We start from the raw sequence: 26446 nt of genomic DNA on the forward strand, positions 1-26446 counted from the left end.
ACTATATTTCTTATGCTGTACTTTTCATTTCCATGACTTACACATTTTATAACTAGAAGTTTGTACCTCTTAATCCCCTTCACATACTTCATCCTTGCCTGCCCCCCCTACCTCGCCTCTGGCAACCCCTGGTTTGTTCTCTGTATTCAAGTGTCTATTTGTTGTTGTTGTTTGGTTGTGTTTTTATTTTTTAATTTTTTTTAGATTTCACATATAAGTGAAATCATATGGGATTAGCCTTTCTCTCTCTGACTTATTTCACTTAGCATAATACACTCTAGGGTCCATCCATGTTGCAAATGGCAAAATTCTGTCTTTTTTTTGCTTTATGGCTGAGTAAACAGTCCATTTATGTAAGTGTTCAGATGAGGAGGTTTTATCATTTAGCATATTCCCCTCCTGGTTATTATCCCTAATTGGTGTGGGGGGTTAGTATGTGAGTGGGAAGAAAGGGCAGAGTGACTTACTCCCAACTCATTATAGCAGGGACAAAGTTTAGTCCTTTAGGATTCCTATGCTTTGCCTCTTCTTATCTTGAACATGATGGCTCTTGCCTAGGTGGTCCTGGCATCACATTAGAAGTGTCTCATGCGATAAATCATGGCTTGCATAGAGCCTGCCTGCTTGCACTGCCTCTGAGTGCAGCTTCACAGTCTGTTACCTGAGTCTCTGTAAGGCTATGGTCACCCTGCCTGCCATAATGGACCATGTAGTAGACCCAGGGTCTGTCATCTTAGTTTCCACACTCCCTAAAAATTAGAAATGCTTTGGTTGGGAAGGCTCAACCCCAGATACTCCCCTCCCTTAACATGGTGTGGTCATTTTTAGTGTCCATGTTGATAAGGAAGGTGCTCCACTTAGGATAGAGTAAGGGGAGGTGGGAATGATCATGAAAGTTTTGGCAGTAAAAGTAATTTGCTGTGATTAGAATGAGAGATTTATATGCATGAGTGATGATATGGAAATGTTGAGTTTGAAGCAAATGAGATTTTAGAAGATAATTTTATTCAAATTTGATCACAGGAGAGATATGACCAAGTTTTTCTAAATGAATTGCATAATTTTGAGTCCATGCTATGTACAACATAAAAATTTGAAAATTATAGAAATATTTGAAGAATAAAATTACCTAACTCAGATATAAACACTTATTGATATACTTCTTTTAATGTATTTTTAATGTATATATAGATATAGCCTTAAAATGTTTGTTTTTTCTCTTTAAATTGTTATCTTTTTGGTCAATTAATGTTAATTCATTATGCATTAAATCTGTGTTTCGATACTCATTAATTACTAATATTTCCCCTATTCTGTACTTTGCCTTTCCACTTCATTTAGGGTGATTTTTAAAAATGTTTCTAGGTTTGGGGACTTACTAGTTTGGCTTATATATCTATATGTTTATATATTTGCTTATATTTAAACCTAGACAGCTTTTAAAAAATTTGTCAACCTAAAGTCCAAGCTCTGTACCAGAGATACCTAATTTGGCCTAATGAAGATGGATGCTTATTCTTCCCTGTAACAGATCTTAGGTTAAGTAGTGTTGAGATGCTCTCCTCACATGGGCATTCAGTGACCATTCAGCCTTCTCATTGCCCCAGCATCCCCTGGGCATTGTCTGAATCCACATTTGGAGCAAGACCACAGGCACACCTAATTTCTGGTTCATACGAAGGACCAGGAGAAAGAATCCAGGGCTGCATTTTCCTTTTATACATCATAGGCTTTTATGGGAAATGTGATATTACACCTAGCAGCAAGTGAGGATGGAAAATATGGGCTTTAGCTGCCATGTTCCCAGCCACTACTCCTATTACGGTAGAAGACAATCTGTTTTAAGGGGCAATCACGAGTTCCCACATTTCCTTTATTTTTTTCTGGTCTTCTAACAGAATTCTCCCTTTCTACAGTTCATGGAAATATTGCTACATTTTCTCATACTTTCTTCATGGTGTATTTCCTGCCTGCCTGCCAGCAAATATGTTTACTGCATTTCTACCATCTGCTAAATATAGGAGAAAACTTTGGGGATATCATGGTGAAAAAAACCAAGGCTCTGGGGGCGCCTGGGTTGCTCAGTTGGTTAAGCATCTGACTTGGCTCAGGTCATGATCTCAGGCTCCCGGAATTGAGCCTGCTTTGGGAGGGCTGCCTCCCCAGCAGGGAGTCTGCTTGCTTCTCCCTTCCCCACCACTCCCCCTGCTCATGTTTGTGTGCTTGCTCTCTCTCCCTCTCCCCCTCTCTCCCTCTCTCTCTTAATCTTGAAAATAAAACAGGCTCTCCTCCATCATAGCTTATAGTTCAGTGCTTGAGAAAGACATTAAATCAGTAATTCTAGGAGTGATCCATGGACTCTGAGATCTCTAAGACCATTTTCATAATAATACTAGGTTGTTGTTTGTTTGCCTTTGTTATCGTGTTGTCATTTGTTATGAGAGTACAAAAAAAATAATTGGTCGAACTACTGAGTCAGGTCAATGGCACTGAATTGTGCCAGTAATCATTATAGTCTTCACTGCTATGCATTTGTGATTTAAAAAAAATGCTGAAGTTGTAAAAAATCATTATTTTTATTAAATCTTGACCATTAGGTACATACCTCTTTACTGTGTAACCAAAAATGAAGTATATCCAAAGGACTCTGCATATTCCAAAGCATGTTGATTATCTGGATGAAAAGCAGTTGTGTGATTGAGTAGTGAATTGAACTAGTTGCTCTTTTCTTGAAATACCATTTATACTTGAAAGAAATTATGGTTAGTCCTACTCGGGAATTTGGCAGAGTTAGTCTGTCACTTCAAGGAAAACAACTGTTTCCAATAATAAAGTTAGAGATTTTAAGCAAAAAAAAAAAAAAAAAAAAACTTTTTTTGAAATTTAAAAAAATGTATGCCTAGCACTGAGAGTCTGATACCTTCCCAAGACCTAGTCTTTTCTGAAGAAATTACAGGTAATATTAAAAAGATGAAAATACATATAATATGTATAATATGTTTATATCATTATGCTATTATTTTGTATTGAAAATATATCAATATTGAATTCTGCACAGCTCAGTGAAATAATTTCCAGATCTGACGTGGGTAAAATACTCCTCCAAGTACAAGATAGACCAATGAACTTTAAAGTATCAAGGTGTGAAAAGTTCATAGAAATGTATTATAACCAATCTTTAAGCTGCTCTTTTCAAATGTGGATATAGAATCAAAGAAGACAATCCACAGTTATCTATAAATGCTATTAAATTGCTTTTCCATTTTCTAACTACAAATAATTATGTGAAAATAGATTTTCTTTATATCCTTCAATCGAAGTAACTGTACCATATTAAATGCAGAAGTAGATATGAGAATTGAGAAGCCAGCTGCCTTTTAATAAGCTATTTGCAGAAATGTAAACAATATTACTTGTATCATTCTTAGGGGGAGGAGGGAAATACAGTTACTTCATATTTTTTATAGGTAGTCAACAATTAAATGATGTCAGTTATTCTGATCACTAATCAAGGGAAAAAAGGTGACCTTCATTTCTTCTGCCTCACTTGCTCATAGTGTTTAGCTTCCATCAGAATCACTTGGAGGGTTTGTTAAAACACAGATTGCTGGGCCTACTCCCAAAGTTCGTGATTCAGTAAGTTCTGGGTGGGGCCTGGGAAGGAACATTTCATAAGTGTTACTGTTACCATACACGTTGCTTATACTGTTGGTCCTGATTTTGAGGATAGTAGTTTGGACTTGAGTTTGGGGTCCATAGTTTGGGAACCACTGATCTATTCCTTTGGATTTATTGGGCAAACCTGTTTGAGCTGCCATGTGTGGGAAGAAAAAGCAAAAATTTAGAATTTTTAAAAGTAAAGCAGTACAGATGTAGAAATAATGGCTGTAACTGCCTTTAGTTGCCAGAATTTGGGAGTTAACTGAAAATGAAGCAGAACAGCGTGTCAAGAACTCTTCAGTATCTGAGGCTTTACCCTACTTACAAGCTAACAACTTAGCTTACTCTGGTTTTATGCTAACTCCTGTCTCCAGAAGATGGGAAATTCCTGGTTCAGAGACAGAAAGCACTATGATAAAAGTGACTTTATATGCACTTGTAATTTGGTCTTACTCTAATTTAAACTAAATTATACTATAGCTTTATTCAGTGTGAAAATGTGAAATTATTAAATTCTATTTAAAAATTAGGATTCCTGGGATCCCTGGGTGGTGCAGCGGTTTGGCGCCTGCCTTTGGCCCAGGGCGTGATCCTGGAGACCCGGGATCGAGTCCCACGTCAGGCTCCTGGTACATGGAGCCTGCTTCTCCCTCTGCCTATGTCTCTGCCTCTCTGTCTCTCTCTCTCTGTGTGACTATCATAAATTAAAAAAAATAAAAAAAATAAATAAAAATTAGGATTCCTTAAAAGTAGAGTGGTAGTGTCAGGAATTCAGAAGAAGATAACGAAATCACCATGTTAATAGCTAAATGGCCTCTGACATCAGGCAACTGAAATCCTGAAGCCAGGAAATAAATGTTCCAACTGTGACCTTAAGCAGAGAATTGGACAAAGAATCTTCTTAGAGGAAAAAAGTTTTCTTAGAGGAAAAAATTTGTTTTCTGAGTTCAGAGGGTCCTTGTTTTTAAACTGCTTACAGTTAAAACTTCAGATTTCCTGTACTCCACAAAATCAGGGGCAGACATCATTTGATTATTATTTTTTAAATGGCAAATTATATGATTCTAGGCAAAGAATTAGAATCTAGCCAAGGGTTACTTTACTAAGGTCATAATTTGTGGTTCCTTCCTCCTGCTTACTCCTTGCTTGCTGCGTTTTCCTTCCCCAAATCTCCTTGTCAGTAGGTGGTTGGGCACATGTGACCCTGAACTGCCAATGAGTTTCCTCGGTGTTACTGTGACGATGCTCTTTGCCCTTGCACCATCTGTATGGTGAGTTACCATCATATGCTGAGCTCCCTTTCCCCACTGCCCAGATGGTGCAGTTAGCTGGGCATCCTACTCTTTATTTAGGCTCAGGTCACGATCTCATGGTCATAAGATTGAGCCCTGTGTTGGGCTCCATGTTCAGCAGAGTCTGCTTGAGATTCTCTCCGCCTGTCTCTCTGTCCCTCTTGCTTATGCTTGCTCGCGCTCTATCTCTGAAATAAATCTTAAAAAAGAGAGAGACTGAAGGACTCCCTTAATGATCACTCCTTTGGCTTTATAGCCATTGGCTTACCATGGTTGCCATAGGCTACCATGACCATATTGCACACATTCTTGGTCTTCTGGGAGTTAAAGTCTCCCTTCCTAGTACTCTGAAGTCTCTCTCATTTGACAGTGACCAGCTTGTTGACAGTTACTTTGTTGATCACTTAGTCACCTTGACCAACCTGACCTTGTGACCACAATGGTCATACACTTTGAACTTTTCGTACATATTCATATTCCTTAGTTCTCCTTGAAAGCAAGATGCTTCCGACCCTTTTAAGTGCTGCCCCTGGACTTAAGGAAAAAATAGCTGTTTAGTTGAGTACTGCTAGTAAAATTTACCTTTTCTCCCTTCCCCTGCCTCTCCACTAGCCCTGGGATTTTTTTTTTTTTTCAATATTGTTTCCTGTCAGTCTCTCAAACATAATTGTGCTGAGATTTGTAGAGAACAACATTTAACTCTTTCCTGTATGCTGTGTGGAAAGCATAAATACCAGTATTTAGTATGTTGGAACCCTAACCAGGTAGCATTTCTGATTTTCCTATTAGGAGTCTGTCTACATGGAAGTGAGAATTGAAAACTAATTACATAAATTGCTAAGCTTTGAAAGACTATTTTCAGCATTTCTGTGTCTAGAATATCTATTCCTCAAAGAACACCTTGTGACTTGCAAAGAAATTGGGTAGAAATACAATTAATAACACTCCCATCCTCAATCTTTAATGTTAAATAAATCTCAGGATATTTTGAACCACAATCCATTAATTTAAGATGCTCACTGCAAAGTAAGCTAAGTGTCCCATGCTATCAATTATTTGAAGAGATGTGAAATGAATTAGAACTTAAAGATAATGTCAGGAAAATTTTTTTCTTATTAAGATTATAAAACTCTCATATATATGTGTATATATATAGTTTAACTGGTAATCTTAATTTTTTTTTCTTTTCTTCCTTTTTTTTTTTTTTTTTAACTATCTCTGATTTTACCCCACTTGTCTCTCAGACCTTACTGGCTTATATCATGTGAACCTTTCTGGTCCTTCTAGTTGTTGAGTTATTTCAGTAAGAGAATGGTCCTTAGGTGGCTGTTCATCAGAGGTCACTGTGCCAATGGAATCACCACTTCTGTGTATGATTAAAGGGATCTAGAAGGTTTCGTCATCACAGCATGGCTGCTGCTGACTCAGTTTGCAGTGGTGTAGAAACCCAGAGGGCTTTCTTGAAGAGAGCCCCCTGGAAACTACCTAGGGTACGTTAGTTGGGTGGATCTCTCTTCAATGAGAGAAATAAATGTGTGAGCCATTACAGCTACAGTGGAGCTTTTCACAGAGCCAAATACACTGTTGTTGATTAATAAATAATGGGTTATCTTGGAATTGTTTTTATTGGCAGATGCCTGAAACATTCAAAGGCTGTCTGTAAATGAAGAATGCCCTCATTGTTTATTCAGCTCTGGCTTTTCTACTTAATGTGCTGGTATCTTGGGAAAATTTCTTGAGTATCAAATCACAAGTAAATTTAAGCAGTCTTTTCCCCCCCAGATTTTCAGATAGGCGGTTTTAACTATGATCTGTTCTCAGAAGCTTCTGACGATTTGGGAATGTGCATGCGTGAGTGTGCATGTGTGTATGTCTATGTGTGTAGCGGGAGAGGGATGGGGCAAAGGGAATGAAGCCCAGAAGTTTGCCATCTAATGTGTAATAGACACAAGTACCTTAAATAAATATAGGTACATTTCTGGTTGATTGTGTGTCTAGCACAAGTTAGCTGCTGAGAATTCAAGAAATATTCATAGAAACATGTGCAAAGTGTGGGGCAGCAAGAATCCCTTGGGTGAGTGGGTCAGGAGAGGTTGATGAGGAGCTAAGTTTATGGTTGATGGAGAATAACCAGATTGGTAAGAAGCAGCAGAGTAAATTAGATTTTGTCGGGGGAAACAGTATGTTTGAAGATTTGTGGTGTGGTCGCAGTAGGTGTTCTTGTAACGGTAAGTTCTTCAGTAATGCTGGATCACATAGTACTGTAAGAAGGGCCCTGGGAAAATGGGAATACGGCGCCTGGGTAATAAAAAATCCTAGCTGAGCCTCTCAAACCATGCTAAACACCTCTATGCTCTGTAGCCCCGGAGAAAGATAACATGAAGGCAAATGATAGACTTGTCACATTTTCTTTATTTTGTGTCCTACCCGCAGATGTTCTCCGCATCTAACAGTCAGAAGGAGCCTGACAAGTAGTTGACATTAATGTGATGTAAAGATATCAGCTACTGTTAAATGTGAAGAATAGGAGGGCTCTACCTTTATAAAGGGCCATAGGATTAGTAATATTTTATGCTGTGGTGGGATAATGCTAGGGACCCAGATTGTGAAGAGACCTTGCATATGGAGAGAGTGAAGGACGGTTTTGAAAATGGGTTTATGACTCGAGTGACAGGGAAGCTAAAAGAACATGGGGGAGACATTTCTGTCCTGCACACCATTGCATCCCCAGTGCTAGCAAATTATGCTGGCTGTGTGTCACGTTTAATAATGGTGATTGAGCATACATCGCAGGAGACCCAGCTGTTGTATACTATTTTTTAATTGCTAGATGGCTGCTTGGCACCACTGCTCTCTACTTTGTTCAGCTGAAGAAGCAAAGATTAAAATTAGAATAACTGACCAACCAGAATATCTTCCAAGGCGGAGCAAAATTTTGACTAAAACTTCTATATAGTGCTTTAAGTTACAGAAGGTTGAATTTTTTAATGCTTTAGAGAAAATACACAACCATAAAAGCATTTTTTTCAGTAAAGTTTATTGAATTTAAGTATTGTGAATAAACAGATGGGCCTTATTTTTGACAATTTTCTATATGTTTGGAAACCATTAAAGATTGTTTTCATAAAGGGACACCTGGGTGCTTTAGTCGGTTGGGCATCTGGCTCTTGGTTTTTGTGCAGATAATGATCTCCTGGGTTTTAGGATTGAGCCCTTCTGTCAGGCTCCACACTCAGCGGAGAGTCTGCTTGAGAATTCTCTCCCGCCCCGCCCCCCTACTCACACTCCATCTTTCTCTCTTAAGATGAATAAATAAATCCTTTTTAAAAAAGATTGTTTTGATTAAAACAAAATTTAGGGGATCCCTGGGTGGCTCGGCGGTTTAGCGCCTGCCTTTGGCCCAGGGCATGATCCTGGAGTCCCGGGATCAAGTCGCACTTCGGGCTCCTAGCATGGAGCCTGCTTCTCCCTCCTCCTGTGTCTCTGCCTCTCTCTCTCTCATTCTCTCTCTCTCTCTCTCTCTATGTCTATCATAAATAAATAACTCTTAAAAATAAATAAATAGATAAATAGATAAATAAAAATTTAAAAAGACAAGACAGAGAAAATGTGTGTGTGTGTGTGTGCACACTCAATGAGTGTACCTATTTTGGGGAGTTGGATATACCTAAGTGATGAAGTTAGAAATCCTTTATTTTACTTTTTTGTTGTTGTTTTTTAGGTGCTGGTGAATCTGGGAAAAGTACAATTGTGAAGCAAATGAAGTAAGTAGATTGAAAACATTAAGTTTATTTTTTATGTTTAAGTGGACCTTTCCATCAAAGGAAGTACGTGGTGGTGTTTTTTTGGCTATTTTTTTTTTCTTTTTGTCTCATTAGAATTATCCACGAAGCCGGTTATTCGGAGGAGGAATGTAAACAGTACAAAGCAGTGGTCTACAGTAACACCATCCAGTCCATCATCGCCATCATTAGGGCCATGGGGAGATTGAAGATAGATTTCGGTGACTCAGCTCGGGCGGTGAGTTGTTACGTGCGTTAGAATAGGCCTGATGAGTAGTAGAATAACTGGTGCGGGAGTGCCGGACTACAGAACAGAGATTTCTCTGCGGTCTTAAGACCATTTTGTAAAAGGAGTCAAAAGGATGATAGTGAGGTGAGTCAGAAGCTTCAGAAGTGATGACCTAAGCATACGGAGGACTGGGTCATCCTGTCTTCATACCTACGGCTGTTTCCTTATCCATCAGCTGATTTGGATGCCTCAGTAACTATTGCAATATTTTCTATGTCAACATGTGATACTGGGTACTCCTCCATCTCATAACTATTTCTAGTACTTACTACTGAGTTTAATGCCGACTCTTCAGAATATCACGTTTTTATAATTTGGAATGCTGCAGTGATCTAATTACTTGTATTGCTGCCCAGCCTAAAAAGCAGTTTAATCTCCTGGAATGAAAATGATATAACATCTTGCCTGTCTTTTGAATTGGAAAATAATGTGTTGTTAGAAAACACGTATCCAAATGTTGGAGCTACAGGGATGCGGACCTTAGGAGACAAGTCAATTGCACCACTTTATTGTCAGTAGAGAAAACTGGAACCCAAGACATGACATGACAAAAAGATGGCCATGTGGTTAGTGGGAACTGGGCACTGGGCACTGGGCTGGCACTTCCTAATTTGGCCTAGTAACTCATTTTGCGTTCGATGGCAGCTTCCCTGCTCTAGTCCCCATAACACTTTTTTTCTTTATTTTGCCCTGCCCCTGTTTGCTTGCTTAATCTGTTTATTTAAAGTTTTATTATTTATATGTGGGTTTTTTCCTTCACTGAATTATCTCTAATGACTGGTATAAGGTTTAACCCTCCCACAAACGTTTAACTAAATCTCTAGCTTAAATTTTGATTTTTTTTTGTGTAGAGTAGGTGTGTTATTACTATTACTACTACTGCTAGTTTTTTGGGTTTTGTTTTTGTTTTTGTTTTTTTTTTTTTTTTAGATTTACTTATTTATTTATGATAGACACACACAGAGAGGGAGAGAGGCAGAGACACAGGCAGAGGGAGAAGCAGGCTCCATGCCGGGAGCCCGAGGCGGAACTCGATCCCGGGACTCCAGGATCATGCCCTGGGCCAAAGGCAGGCGCCAAACCACTGAGCCACCCAGGGATCCCCCTACTACTAGTTTTTTAATAGTGGTCTATTAGTATTTTATATATTCAGTATGTGTGCGTATGCCTGCAGGTGTGTGCTCTATGGTAATACTATGAGGATTTTCTGTATTGAGACTGTACCTTTTTGTTTTTGTCTTCTTGGTGTATAGTAGAATGTTTTTTTAACTTTGAGATTTAATAGGAGAAAAATGGATGAATGAAGGCATTATTAGAAAATATATATTGGGGAAATAATAGATTATTTTCAATAATTCATTACATCCTTCTGAACCGTCTTTTCTGGAACGAGATTTGATCGTATTCAGACATTTCTGCCTTATCTGCTGTGCCCTTAATCTTTTTCATCTTTAATTGATTCATGTATCTTTGATTCATTCAACAAATGCTTTTGAGCTCTTAATCGTACACAGTGGACTACCACCCTTAGAGGAGAGGAAGTTGATACGGATTGTACTTTTGGCCATTCCCCGCTACAGTGGTTTAGATCGTTCACCCTCTCACACATGGATGCCATCCTGCATTTAGATGTTTTATGTGATTATTAGAAAGGTTCCATACGTGGCTTCCTATTTTTGGTGGCAGCTAAAGGTCAGTGCAGGCAGTATTTTATGGATCTATTTTCTGTTTTCCTCTCAAGGACTGAAGGACAGGATTGAGTGGCAGTAACTGCTCTGTTGCCAGAAACTTTTGTAGACATTTTTATTTGCTTTTTACTGGTGTTCTGAGGCTTTGAAGTCTACACGTGGGACCTCCTTTTCCTCTGGGTTTCACTCAGTGCTTGTTTGAGTCCCTCTTCATAGACTGTCTAGCTGTAGCCTCGTAACTGTTGGCCTCCCGCCTTCGACCCTTCCTTCCGTGTGCCTTGGCCATCATTGCTAACTCCTTCACACAGGTGTCTCTGTGCACTCCCCCTGGCTTTCGTTGGTCTGCCCCATGTCTTGGGTTGCGTTGCCTCCACTTAAGCTTTAAAATACTTGCAGGCTTTTGGAATTGTCCTGAGAAATACAAAGGTGAACTAAACATGACCTGGACCTGACGAAGGGACATTGGAACTTGATACTGAAATGCATGGAAGAGTTTTCTAGACCAAAAAAAAAAAAAAAAAAGGAAAAAACATTCCACGAATAAGAGACAGTATATTCAAAGGCTGAAAATATTTCTATTCCTAAAGTACCAGTTCTTGGAAATATTATCCCTGAGTTGAAGGATAACCAAGTATAATTTTGATAGGAACCACAGATGTGCTTTCAGAAAGAGGCATGAATAATCATTTCTAACAACTGCATCGGTGTTCACCAGAGTCTCGCCAACTTAGATATTATTATCAACACTTTAATTTTTAATATCTCATGCCTGAGAGATACTGTCGTCTTTTCTTTTTTTAGTTTTTATTTTCCTGATTGTTACTGAGGTGGGAAATCTGTGTCTTTCTGTTTTGCCTCTGTCAATTGCTCCTAGTATTCTTGACTCAGTTCTGTTCATTTACTTGTTCTTTTCACATTGATTCTCTTTAAATAGGCGTATTAACCCTTCTTTAAATTTTGCAAATGTTTTTACTCAGTATATTTCTTTTATTTTTTACTTTTTTGAAATAGCTGTGTTGTTTTAGAATTCTTAAACTTTTTGCAATCAATTCTGACTTCAGTTTGTATCCTATTAGATTTTCCTCAGCTTATAATTATTTTTAAATCTACTTTTAATTTTCTAGAATGTTTATAGGGTTATTGTTAAGATTTATCACTTCACCCCCCTGGAAATGTTATTTGTGTCTCCTGGTAGATGGGATCTAAGTATATTTTATGAACTGATCATCCCCTGCCTTACGGACATTTGTTAAATACTACATACCTCAGTGACATGGAAACACTGCCTTTAGCATCAAATCAAATGTATTTCTGAGCTCCATTTTTCCCTCATTGATGTGTTTTTTTCCCAGATCACTTATTGAATTACTTAACCTTTATAAGTTTCTTTCATTATAATAATATGGAAATAATGTTTCCCCAGGAGGGTTATGAGGAATAAGGACATAATGAACACTGAACACTTTTCACATGTTTTGGTCATAATAGATGCTCATTAAAGTTCGTTGCTAGGATTGTTGCCATTTATAATTATTATACGACTATTCTTGTCAGAATCATTTTAGTTCCTATTGCCTCATAGGGTTAATTGGCATTTGGTAGGGAAAGAACACTCATCCCATTGTTCTTTTACCAAAGTGTGAAGGTGATTATGCATTTTCTCTTCCAGGTGAATTTGAGAATCAACTTAATGCCCCACATCCCTGTAGAAACAAAACAAAAAAAAGTCTGTTGTTATCTTGACTGGAATTACACCTGAGTATGTAGGTTAATTGAATGAGAATTAACTAAAAAGCTGTAAAAGTCTTAGAGATGGTGACTAATTCGCTATGGAATGCTTCATATTTGACAGTTACCAGATTTGCAAAGCAGATTATCCATTAGTTATTTAAAATCAGGAAACAAAATTGTTTTCAAGGATGGCATAAAGCAACCAAATTTTGTGCTGAATATCCTTTCAATACCCTCTCAGAATGAGTGTACTCAATCTGTGGATGATAAATTATTGTTTCTCATAATGTAAAGTTAGGGAAACATTATGTAGAGGCCCATTAGCATGTCTTAGGCACTGCATCATTTAAAACGGTGCTGCTCTAAGTGTGGTTCATGGATCCATGTCTTTGCACAGCATGCACCTAAGATTAAATTAAGGGTAAACATTTAGATTTATAACAATTGGCAGACTAATTTATATGTTAACCTTAAGAGTTTAGGAAAATGGGTTGATATTTAATGTGACATAAATTTTTAATTTTTCTAATAGTAGTAGTTTTGTAATAGATTGTAAATAAAATAAAAAACAGGACTGATACTTTGTAACTTTAGGAAGCACTTACTTGGAATAATTTAAGATAGAAGGTGCAGAAAACCTTGTCTTGAAACGAGTTCCCTTTCTCCCCATGCCTCAGCATGAGCCTGCATAAAGGCCACTTTTCTGTTTCTCTAATTTTGTAGTTTATTTCGTTAGTTTCTGTCTGTCTGCCTGAACTGCCAGATTGCCTTTGAGAAAAGTTGCATCAATTTATCTTCCTGTCCTGTTTACTTCAGTGCCTTTTCTTAGCACTCTGAGTAGCGAACTTTAGAAGTCTGATGAACATTAAAAAATACTGGATAATTTATTAGTAGATCTTATCTCAATTTAATTTGCATTTTCAATTTTAGTATAATTGCACCTTTTCCATATCTTTAATAACTGTATTTTTCTTACTCTGTGTCTGTGGCCAATTTTATGCCTGATTCATTTACCTCTTGGAGTCTTGGTGTTTTAATGATCTATTTGCTTGTTTGTACATAATACATTAACCCTTTGTCCACTAATAGAAATGTTCTTTCATATTTTGCATACTGCCATTATTTTTTTTAAAGATTTATTTATTTATTTATTTATTTATTTATTTATTTATTTATTTATTTATTTATTTATTTATTTATTTATTTATTTATTTATTCATGATAGACATAGAAAGAGAGAGGGGCAGAGACACAGGTGGAAGGAGAGGCAGGCTCCATGCCGGGAGCCCAATGTGGGACTAGATCCTGGGGCTCCAGGATCACGCCCCGGGCCAAAGGCAGGCACTAAACCACTGAGCCACCCAAGGATCCCCTACTGCCTTTATTCTTACAGTTTTTGTTTTTTAAATCTTCCTCTGTTCTTTCTTCTATTATGTTTAAATTTAGAAAATCTCTCAAAGATTTACTAAATATTCATTTTAAATGTTTTTTTAAGGGAGTGAATTTTAATATTATTCTTGTATTTGTTCTTTAATCACTCCAAAACTGTGTTATGCATGGAGTAGAGCTATACATTATTTTTTTTCCTCTTCAGATGGCTATCTAATTATTTAGTAGGGTTATTTTTTTAAAATATTCATATCTTTTCCTACTAATTTACCTTGCCACCTTTATCATATAAGTTCAGATTTGGAATTTTTCCCCTGTTGATCTGCATTAATACCAGAGGGTTCTACATATTTAGGTTTTTAATACCAGAGAATTTTAGCTCTCCTTCCCCAGTATCCTTGGTCAAAATCTTCCTAGTTTATTTCTACTTGTTATTTTTCCAGATGAATATTTGAATTAGTTTTGTATTCTGGCTTATGTTTGAGAACTAAGAGATTGTTATAGGATTATGTTATTTTTGATTCTGAGAAATACTGATTGATGTATGTGGCAAAGTGGTAGGTACTAGCCTTCATTTGAAATGTAATTAACCTCTCCAGCATAGTATTTTTTTTAATTTTCCTTAATTCATATATCAGGTAGCACATATTTTTATATCTCTTTTGACCATAGGTTCTATTATCTATCCAAAAAACCCTGAAACATTTATTCTATTAGCTTAAAAATAAAAAAACATATTTATGAGTCATAAATATATGTATAAAACTTATATTTGTCTAATGTATTTATTGTAATCTCCTTTCTTTATACAGAGAAGCTCATGCTCACTGCAATTTAGTCAGAAATTTTGCTGTCTGCAATTTAGTTAAAATTAACTTAGATTATTTTATTTTTAGGTTCCCCCCAACCCTGTTAAGCACTGCTATGGGAAAAAAGAAAAATGACTTCCTCTTTTCTTGCCTCAGTCATTTTAACTTTGATTACATTTGTGTTTTGAGGGGGAAAAATGTTTTACATTTATGTATTTCTGAAAGCAGTGTCTTTTTTTTTTTTTTTTAAGATCTTTATTTTTTGAGAGAGTGTGAGCAAGAGCGGAGGGTGGGTGGGGAGGAGTAGAGGGAAAGGAAGAGAGAGAATCTCAAGTAGACTCCCTGCTGAACAGAGACCCCTATGGGGCTTGATGTCACAACTCTGAGATCCTGACCTGAGAGCCACTCCAGCGTGCCCCCCAAGGCAGTTCTTGAAATATCTGGGATTGGCACCATGAGCCATGGAGTAGTGACTCCACTATTCTTAGGATTTCCTTAAAGATATACTAACTTTTTCTTTTTTTTTTAAGATTTACTTATTTATTCAGGAGAGACCCAGAGAGAGGCAGAGACAGAGAGGCAGAGGGAGAAGCAGGCTCCTCGTAGGGAGCCCGATGCGGGACTTGATCCTGGATCCTGGGATCACGCCCTGGGCCGAAGGCAGATGATTAACTGCTGAGCTACCCTGCATCCCAAAGATATACTAACTTTGATAAAAGCAATATAGCTATCTTAAATTTATAGGGGTGATTGTATCCTATAGAAATGTGGTACATTAAGTATATGAGTACTTCTCATATGTGGTATTCAGTATTGTTGACTAATGTTATTGCTGGAAAAATTGAGCTAAGTCACTGGAACAAAAGATTTCCATACAAGTATCAATCATGACATCAATACATTATCCTTGCGGCCATAAATTTAGAGTTGTCCCTATTTTTAAGACTCCTATATCATATTGTTTAGTTTCTATTATAGAGGACTTTCTGATATTTTCTGTTTAAATCTCTAATCTCATTCATGAATTCTGTTTGCTGTATTACCATAAATAATCATCTGGCCTTTGCTTAAACACTTCAATCTTTGATTCGCTCCCCCCCCCCCTTTTTTTGATGGCTTTAATTCTTAAAAAGTGTTGTTCATATGGAATTGAAATCTGGTATTTTTTGCCCTAAAAATTCATAAAAGCCTTACATCTAAATACCTATCTTACCTTTAATGATCCTTACTTATTATGTCAGGACAGCTGTCACAGTTCCTTTGTCTTCCCTTCCCCAGCCCAGAAGGACTCTTCCTAATTCTCATAGAGTGGGTGACAACTTTGAATAAAATGCGCAATCACTAAATAAAGCATGCCAAGTGTTCCCTGACCATCAGTGGGAAAAGGGGCCCTATTACATGTCTCTTGACACCGAAGCATTTCATAATTCCTTTCTGAGTTCCCAGAGCACATAGTTATGTGAACTGGAGCTTACATTTTCTCCATCATCTGATTTTTTTTTGTAGTAGTTTGAAAACATACTAACTTGGCCACTCCTGGATTTTTCCTTGCTACTCACAAATTGCCTGGCAAACCCTTCTTTCAGCATCGTAAATGACGACCTGTTCTGCTTTACTAAGCTGTGTCCCTTCTGATTAAACTTCAGTATTGTCTTTGGTGATGCCAATCTTTTTTCTACCCCATGTCACACTGTTTTGATGCACTTATGTTTAGCTTTCTAAATGTTTTAAGAAACATTATTTTACATAAACTTTGAAAAGATCTCGTTCCATGGTCAGGTAGGATCATTGTTATCATTCCGCAGTTTTAACATTTGTCTTGTCTTGGGCAATGGCTGTTTACTGACTCCTTGCTGATTTGTGTGATTGGGTGAGCAGTTAGCTGTGAAACTTTAAATGAGTTGCCTCATCTCTCTGTGCCCCAGGGTCTTTTTATACAAAACAATAATATAGGTAGAATAATTTCTAAAGTACACTCCTGCTTAGATTTATTACCTTAAAGTTCATCTACAGACATCTGAATGTCCTCCTAATGACATGGAAGTGAATATTTTAATTAGCCTCTTAAGAAAAAGAGACAAAAAAAAAAAAAAAGAAAGAAAAAGAGACTACATTTTGTGAGGAAGACATTTTTGAATGCAACAGAATATAGTTTATAAATATACTTTCCAAAGTCTCTCGTGTTTTTTCTTCAGGCTTCTTTGTAGAAAGTTTGAAGAGAATGTGATCTTATGACCCATACCACAGGGCATTAGTGTTTTCTACCAAGAAATTTTATTGAAATTGAATAAATATGAGGAAAGCTCATTAAACCTCCTAAGTAAGGGATGCCTGGGTAGCACAGTCAGATTGCAGTTGACTATCGGTTTCAGATGATGGTCATGATCTCAGGGTCCTGGGACCAAGCCACACATGGGGCTCTGCGCTCAGCATGGAGTCTGCTTGAGATTCTCTCTCTCCCCTCTCCTGCCTATCCCACTCATGCTGTATCTTTCTCTTTCTCTCTCAAATAAATCCTAGAAAATCTTAGAAAAGTATTTTTCACTTAGTAGACTTTTTTTTTCTTTTTTTAAGATTTTATTTATTTATTCATGACAGAGAGAGAGGCAGAGACATAGAGGGAGAAGCAGGCTCCATGCAGGGAGCCTGATGCAGGACTCGATTCCAGGACCCCCCCCCCCCCCGGACCGTGACCTGAGCTGAAGGCAAATGCTCAACCACTGAGCCACCCAGGTGTTCTGAAAAATATTTATCTGAAATGGATGGAGAAAATTATGTTTGATGTTCAATTAATAAAAATGACCAAATTTAGAAATTTCTCATATATAGGTAGTTATTTGGAAAAGTGAATAGTTGTTTACTGCAATTAGGTAAATGATGCTAAGAATGACTTAAAACTCTATTATGTTAGCTTTTATTAAGGCTTGTTGTACATGCGTTGCTTGCTTGCATACATTGCATTTATCTTGTAATTTACTAAAAAGGGAAACATGCTTGAATAAAATGTTCCCATGCTGAGTTACTTAATTATTTTTCACCGTGGGTTCTATGGGAGGAAAAAAAAATTCACAAATTGGCAGCAGAATGAATTTATACTGTCAGCAAGTACTCTGCTATCCTGTGTCACCAAGTGCTTCTCTACTGTGTACCTTATCCTTGTGTTTGCCATCACTTTATAAAAATGTACTCTAATACTTTGGGGAAATGCCCTTGAGAGAAATTAGGGATTGTCTGCCCAGTTAACATAAAGCTACAAGTCTCTGGCTATAGAGAATCTCTGTGAAGTTAGCAACTTCACATCTCCCCTATTTTTTGATTAACTGTATTTTTACCTGAAAACTGGAATTGTGTTATGCAGCACTATAACTACTCCCCACATACAGTTATTGAGTATTGGAAATGTGTCTAATCTGAATTGAGGTGTGTTATCTATATAAAATAAATGCCAGATTTTGAAGACTGAATATGAATAGAAATATGAAATGTTTCAATAATTTTATCTTGATTTCATATTAAAAGGCTATCTTAGGTACAGGTTAAATAAAGTCTTTTTATATTAATTTCATCTTTTTAAAAAAACATGGCTAGTAGAAAATTTAGAATTGCGTCCTTGTCACAACTCCTTTGGAAGCACTCACCTACTGTGGTTGGTTACCTATGGATCAGAATAAGTATTTGTAGTCTCAAAACTTAAGGAAAATTTAATAACTTTATAGACATCATTCCTTCATTTAAAATATTTTGCATGCTGTCTTCAGTATGCATCGCATTTCTACTTCATAGCTGTGTTTGTTTCCTATGCCTGCATTAACAAACACCTGCTCCCACCCCCTGCCCCTTGGCTTTAATGTATACACATCTTAAGGTCTCCTGAAAATTTCAGATCATTCTGTAAAGCTATTATTGTTTATTCCACATTGATTTCTCCCTGTCTGAATTTCTTTTGCTTCCATAGAGAATATCAGAAAGCCAACATTTAATGAGATTCTCCCTTAAAATAATCTCTAGCAGTGTTAGTGTGTTTCTTAGAAACATTTTGGGTGGGAGGGGTAAGGCATACATTAGTTCTCTGTTTGTAAAACTGATGAGTGCACAATAAACCGTCAGTGATAGCAAATAGCTGGTTAATGTGTCCCCTCATGACCTGTAGGTGTAAGTCATTCTTCTTGTTTCCTGGAGCCTTGACCGCTTATTACTAATATTCCAAAACATAGACCTGCGATTTAAGGTTATGCTCTTTTGGTTAAGCCATTTTTTTTTTTAAGCGGTGCTTCAGAAAACTATAAGCCATGACCCCAATGAAAAACAAAGGAAATGCACGATTGCACTTTTTGTAATCTAGAATGCCTCCCTCTGTACTTTTAATCTGTAATGTCTCCCTTTTTTACTTAAAAAAAAAAAATGGTCTTTGAATGTTCAGGATGATGCCCGCCAACTCTTTGTGCTTGCTGGAGCTGCTGAAGAAGGTTTTATGACTGCGGAACTTGCTGGAGTTATAAAGAGATTGTGGAAAGATAGTGGCGTGCAAGCCTGTTTCAACAGATCCCGAGAGTACCAGCTTAATGACTCTGCAGCATAGTAAGTAATCATGACTTCAGAACTAAACTATCATGAATAATTTCTTGCAAGTCAAATATACCTCCAAGTCAGTGCTATTGCAGAAGTGGCTGACACATTTCTTGTAAAACTCAGGATATTCAGGATGACAGTATTTGAAAACTTTTCTGGATTTTTTGGTGTGTTTGTAGATAGCATTGCTGTTATTTCCTTTGTGTTCAGAGGTGTCTCAAGAGACTCACCCTTATGTAACTCTAATTGAAACATTCAGAATAGACTGTTGGCAGCATATTTCCAAGAAAGTAAACTGGAACTTTGCAAAGTTCACCCTGAATTTGAGCGTATCTCAAGTTTGCGTGGGGCCAGCCCAAGGGGAGGGGAACTGATTTGGTTCTTTTCACTAAACTTAAAAGTGCCTGAGAAGAGTTATTTGTCCAGTGACAGGCACCCTGCATGAGATGTACCTCTTTTAGAGGGGTGTATGGTGATCCCAAGATGTTTCCTCATTGAGTAAAATAGCTCTATGCTTGAAAATTGTCAATTGTATGTGCCCTGTTGCATTAGATATCGTTTGCAGATAGCTAAGTACAGTATTTTGTAAGAAAAACCTGCCCTGATTTTCTAAGCGGTAGCCACTGAAAGTTCGTAAAGCAAAACCTGGTCAGGGAGCTTTCTGCTTGGTGATCTAGCTACAGTAAAAAAAATAAATAAAAATTAAAAAATCAAGTGTTTCTATAATCTAGCAGACGCAGTCAAAAATGTCAGATATGAGTAGCATTAACTGGTCTTAATACATGTGCTCTGTGCTCCTTTTACTTTATTCCATTTTTTTGACAGCTACTGGTGTTCAGGGACACAAATGAGGGTGAGAGAGAAGATGATGGTTACTAGAGAGGACTAGGTAAATACACCCATTTCACCACAGTGACAAATAGGTTACGGCTCTCCCCAATTATCACGCAGCAGGTCATTGGCTACACATAAGAATACTCAGTTTCTGGTCTGTGATTTAGTGTGAGGGAGTGAATACACCTTACTGTGTAACCCATACCAATTTTTATTAGCAGTATTTCCTATTCTGTATTTTTTTTAAGATTTCGTTTATTTATTCATTGGAGAGACAGAGGCAGAGGCAGAGGTTAGAAGCAGGCTCCCTGTGGGGAGCCCGATGTGGAACTTGATCCTAGGACCCTGGGATCACGCCCTGAGCCGAAGGCAGACGCTCAACCACTGAGCCACCCAGGCGACCCCTAATCTGTATTTCTAATGCTTTATGGCTATGTAAGCTATATAATATATACATATTATTTTGTATGTATTTTCTATATGTATATGTAACATGTTACTGAATATGTAGCTCCCCTCTCCAACTGGTGTCATCTTTTCTTAGGATATATGCCTTGACTCACAGATTAGGTCTTTGCCTCCCTGTTTTACATACTTAAAATACAAAATATTTCTTTCAGAGCACTCACAGATTTACATTTGAGGTAATTTTTATTTGTGTTGAAATGATTATCTGTCTCTGCCACTACACTGTAAATTCAGTGCGGTCTGTTTTCACCCTGTGTGCTTTCTCCATGACACACAGTTGTCATTTGCTATGTTCTTGTTTAATAATGAGTTGAATGAATAAACCAAACTTTACAGAAGCTCGAAGAGAAATTAAAAGAAAATGATTTACAGGAAGAACACGACTCTTAGACCATATTATTTGCTTTGGCACCACCAGCTCCTGCAGAAAGAGCTAAATGGGGATCACTCATGTTGAGAAGATTGCTCTGAGTAGAGCCCAGCTAGGGGAGCTTTTGCAGTAATTAAGGGGTCCTTCTCAGAGATGATCGGTTGAAGTCACTTTCCCTGTATGATGGGACTTCCTGGACCACTGCAGTCTAATGACCAAGACTTGTCCCGTGTGCTAAAGTATTGGGGTATGCACTGGAAAAATAAGTCATTTTGGTTCCCCAGTATTTCATTACTAGTAGTTCTGACTTCACGATGGCAATAAGGGAGTCACTTTTCAAGAATGAAGGAAGTCCTAGAAATCTTTTTCTCCATAGTGGTCACAGAGCCTCTTGATTTCTGAGTTTTGGGCTGGAGATGGGAGATGTTGCCAAGTTGCCCACTGGGACTATCTAACTACCAATTTACTTGAAATTCATGATCATTTAAAATAATTGGAGTTTTTCACAATGCTGGATTAATTTGAAATATGAATGTGCATTATTTTTAGAGACTATTGAGTAGCATTTTTAAGCAAATGTATGGGAGTAATGAAAGTGCATTTTAAATAAGATTAACACACTATTTCAGAGGGACAATTAGTAAAATATTGCCATGTGTTTATTAGATTTTTTTTTTACAATACTGTATACCATTATATATGTGGAATTAAAAACACAAATTAAAGTACTAGGGGATTATCAGCAATGTGATAATAAGATCATTTTAAGTTCAATAAACACAATGCAGATAACTCCAGGTATGCTCTATGAATTCTGGTATCAATATCACATACATATACTTAACTGTCTAAAACACTGTTGATTACTAATTCAGTGTTTCGATAGCTTTTCAACTCCATCTCTACAAATCAAATATTTATTGAGCTCCTTTTGTTTGTAAGATCTGTTCTAAATGGCTAAGGAACATTTTCAGAAGATAACGTCCATTAAAGTTGTAGTAGTTGGTGCCTCTGTAATAAACACAGATGTGAATCTTCTAAATTATCTTTGACCGCTCCACTCTAGTATCAGAAAACACTGTTGGGATGCTTCCCACTTAGGATCAATTCCAGACTTCTCATTTGAGTTTATGCACAACCTCCTAGGGGCCTTACTTTGTGAGAAGCAAGATCTGACAATTCCTGCCTCCCCATACTGTTTGACTACTCTCCTGACGTGGATTGCATTCTTTTTTTCTGTTCACATCCCTCATCATTCAGATTTCTGTTTACAACCCTCCCCACCCATGAAGGCTTTCACCACTCAGGTTCACATTACTCTCTTCATACCTGGACTTTCTATAACATTATTTACTATATAAAATGACACAGAATAATTTACACAAAATAATCGCATGGTATGACACCAGTGCATTTTAGTAGCACAACATATTTGACATTGTTGGCAAAGAGTATTGAACTACTAAAGGGTGGGTGGCTAAAATTAGTGAGAAGTAAAATATGAATATTTATTTTTTTGAATATTTATTTATTTATTTATGATAGAGAGAGAGGCAGAGACACAGGAGGAGGGAGAAGCAGGCTCTATGCCAGGAGCCTGACGCGGGACTCGATCCCGGGACTCCAGGATCGCGCCCTGGGCCAAAGGCAGGCACTAAACCACTGAGCCACCCAGGGATCCCCAAATATGAATATTTATTTAGAGAACCAGTAAAATGCAGAGTAAAAGAGCGTGCATAGTGTTTTCCTATTTGTAACTTAGAGCTGGCTGAAAAAGAATAGTATTGAATTCAGCCTTTGGCTGGAGATCTACTCATTACTTTCTCAAAAACTTCAGACTTTGTTACTCCTCAACAAGAGTAATGTCCAGAAAAGAAACATATGCTACATAAAAAAAGTGTAATAAAGACTTTTAAGAAGCTGACTCCTAGTGTACAATTGGTTGTGTGTGGTTTTTAAGAAATTATTCTGTTTTGTTTCTAACAAGGAGAATTACTAATTCGTGTCCTTGGGAAACAAAGTACACAGTACTTAGAAAATGTTAAAAGGGCTTTGTGGCTGGAGAAGTATACATTTTCATTTCAGTGGGAATTGTATAACATATAAACTTAAATTGGTTGTATTTTTACATCATTACACAGAAATATAAAAATTTCCATTGATTTATGATATTGCATGCATCAAAATGTTTTACTTCTTGATGCAGATGATCTTTAAGGGCTATATTAACTATTATATTATTTTATTTATTTCTTCAGCTATTTGAATGACTTGGACAGAATAGCACAACCAAATTATATCCCAACTCAGCAGGATGTTCTCAGAACCAGAGTGAAAACGACAGGAATTGTCGAAACCCATTTTACTTTCAAAGATCTCCATTTTAAGTAAGTAGCTTTATTTATTTATTTATTTATTTATTTATTTATTTATTTATTTATTGTAAGTAGCTTTAAAGCATACCATTTACAAATTTAGGTATAAAACACCTTGTTCAGTAAAGAAAATTGGACAGACAATATTTTGGATGAAGAAGGACAGGAAACATTCTTATGAATATTTAATTTTTATTTAAGAAAAAATGGACATGCAAATCTCTTTTGTTTATATTTTTCAAAGTGATTTAAATAATTTTTAGCTTTTATTTCTAAATAGAAAATATTGCTCTGATATTGCATATTTGGAGAAAGTGTTAACATGTATTCTTAGAATTTTACTGATTGTACATATGCTTATTTATGGAAATGGTAAAAATGAAGGGTACGTTTTAAAAATTTTTATTCATTCAAATGTTTGCACTTTTTCATGATGAAAAATGTCATTTAGAATATGCTAAATACTAACTTAATGAAGTTTGAGCAGAGAAGTACTGAATTGTAGCCTGTAGAAATGCAAGGGATCTCAGAGCTTGTTTTGTCCAATACACTCATTTCATAATGAATGAGACTCAAGGAAGTTTAGTGAAACATTAATTTTCAGACCTATGTTCCTCTTTTTTAAAGTATGAAAAAAGTTATTGGACTGTGCTTCAGATAGCCCTAATGCTCTGAAACAGTTTTAATGAAGCAGGATTTCTGAAAGCACCTAAAGATTCCTAGTCAAAGATGAAAAATATTCTTGAAGGTCACTGTTACAAGTCGTGGGAAGTACAGTTACATATATGCAACTGTACTGATGCAAATGTACTTCTGATTCCTTCTATAAGTATCTTATTTTTTGGGAGAGAGAGAGACAGAGCAAGAGCATGCGTGCACCTGAGGGCGTGGGAGAGGAGGGAGGAGAGGGGGAGAGAGAGTCTTAAGTAGGCTCAATGCCCAGGATGGAGCCTGGCATCAGTCTTGATCTCCCGACCCTGAGATCATGACCCAAGCTGAAATCAAGTCAGAGGCTGACCTGACTGAGCCCCCCAGATGCCCCGCTTCTATAAGTATTTTAAATACGTTTATTATCATTAGTCACTAATTTATCCCACTAATTTATCAGTGGTTCCTGTAATTGATTTTCCAGAAAACCAAAATTGAATTTTAATTTTCCATGGCAGCTTCCCTCCAAACCCCACCAAAAACATTGCCTGCTTTAAAAAAAAAAAAAAAGAGTTACGATTGATAGTTTATCTGACCATGTAACTTTGTACTTACAAACATGACCAACTTTTTCATCTCCTTTTAATTCCTTTCTGTTTTCGCCAGTTTGTAAGCTGGCAGTGGACAGTCTCTGGCTGCTGGCAGTAGCTCTTACCAAAATCATTTACTTTCTTTTAATCTGTTCAGTACTTCTAGGATATTAAATGACCAAAGTCAGGAATAGTAAAACATTAATATTTAAATAGTCTGATAGGTCTGATCTGGGAACTATTATTATTACATTTATCTTAAAGTTATAATTTTAAGGAAACTCGCTGTCAGAATGAGGCTTCAAAGTTTTTGGGGTTTTTTTTGTTTGTTTTTACTTAGATTCTGATTTTTTTTTTTTTTTGCTTTTTGTTTACTCTTTTTTTTAAACACCCTATTTTAAAAGCAAGCTTAAATTGTTATGTTCAGCTAATGGTTTTAACAAATACAGTCTGAGGAGAAAACGCACGGAGCTGGGGAGAACAAGGGCAGAAGGAGATTTAGAATGATTCTGCAGGACCTCCTGGGTTTCTCGTTTCCGTGTGTTTTGTATTGTAATTCGTTCTTTCATTTTAACAGCTGATGTAAAATTTCGGTTTCACTTAGTTTTTTATGATCAGAATTAAATTCAAGAGGAGGCAATAAGGCATTGTAATTTAAGAATACATATTCTCACCTCTCTGACTAGGCGTTTGTGGAAAGTGCATGGATCATTTTGCTTTAAGGAATCAACCACTTTACTTTTTGCCAAATAGAGAATTACAGCATCCCTTCTCTTATAAAATTGTAAGATAGATTTCTCTTCCTTTTCTATAGTCGTATAAATGTGAAATGGGTTTTGGAGTACGTTATATGTATAGGGTTGATATGCCTGTAGGGTCATCTGGCTTCGTACCAGTCTTGGTCTCATAGGACAGTCTGAGAATATCAGAACATCTCAGAATCTTCAATATCCTTGTGTACCTTTTCCGTCCCCTCCCCGGAAAAAAAAAAAAAAAAAAGAAACCTAAGAAGACTCAAATTCATTCCCTATTTGATGCTAGAAAAAAACTCTCATCTGTTCATCTGAAGGAGAACATATTATTTTGTTCTGTTTTTGGTTAATTTAAAAAAAATAGTTCAGAATTTTAAGATAATTCTAATGTGTGAAAAAGGAATAATGCCTTATGCAGAGTTATTTGTAACATCAGATTTTAGTCATTTTTGCTCCTTGGCTTAATGAGTTAAGACCACTGATTCCCAAAGTATGGTCCCCAGATCAGCAGCATCAATTTTGCCCACCTGGTGATTCTGATCTACACTAATGTTTGAGGAGTGCTTGTTTAGATGGAAGGTTCTTTGTTTATGACAAATCTATGAATGACCCTCGTTCATTGCTAAAATAAGCTGAGATTTCTTCTGTAGTTAAACTACTGGATTATCAAGGTAAAGCTCTCTTACACGTAACATCCCACAGCATAACTGGAAGACCTAGATCTTGAACAAGGAAGTAAGATTTGTCTATTATCATTTGAAGGCGTTTTAAAATATTCTGTAGACGTAGTTCATTCACTCAACAAATATTTATGAAGTATGACAAAGTCTTGTCTTTACATTGTTGGGACAGGAGGAGGCAAGATGAAGTAAATATTATAATTATCAGGAGGTAATAAATTGCTAGAGTGAGAAATAAAAGCAAGAGGGATATATTCATTCCTAGGGTAGCTGTAGCAAGTTTCCACAAGTGAAGTGGTATAAAGCAACAGAAATTTATTCTTTGATAGTTCTGGAGCCTCCAAGTTTGAAATCCACATGTCAGCAGGACTGTGTTCCTTCTAGAAGTTTTACAGAAGAATCTTCTCTTGCTTCTGGTACTGGTTGGAAATGCTCTGCATTCCTTGGCCTTGGTCACATGGCCTTCTTCCCTGGTTTTCCTCCGCTTCTCTCTCTTTCCTCATATTTTTTACGATAGCAA

At 36.9% G+C, this 26446-nt stretch overlaps 1 protein-coding gene across 1 annotated transcript in view; it reads left to right on the forward strand.

Moving 5' to 3' along the window:
- Positions 1-26446, forward strand: part of GNAI1 (G protein subunit alpha i1) — an 82041-nt gene that overhangs the window by 43811 nt on the left and 11784 nt on the right. The window contains exons 2-5 of the mRNA XM_055301105.1: positions 8674-8716; positions 8831-8972; positions 19061-19218; positions 23140-23268. Coding sequence (XP_055157080.1) covers positions 8674-8716; positions 8831-8972; positions 19061-19218; positions 23140-23268 — 472 coding nt within the window. The remainder of the gene's footprint in view (positions 1-8673; positions 8717-8830; positions 8973-19060; positions 19219-23139; positions 23269-26446) is intronic.

This window comes from Nyctereutes procyonoides, unplaced genomic scaffold (assembly GCF_905146905.1).
Source record: "Nyctereutes procyonoides isolate TBG_1078 unplaced genomic scaffold, NYPRO_anot_genome, whole genome shotgun sequence".
NCBI lineage: Eukaryota > Metazoa > Chordata > Mammalia > Carnivora > Canidae > Nyctereutes > Nyctereutes procyonoides.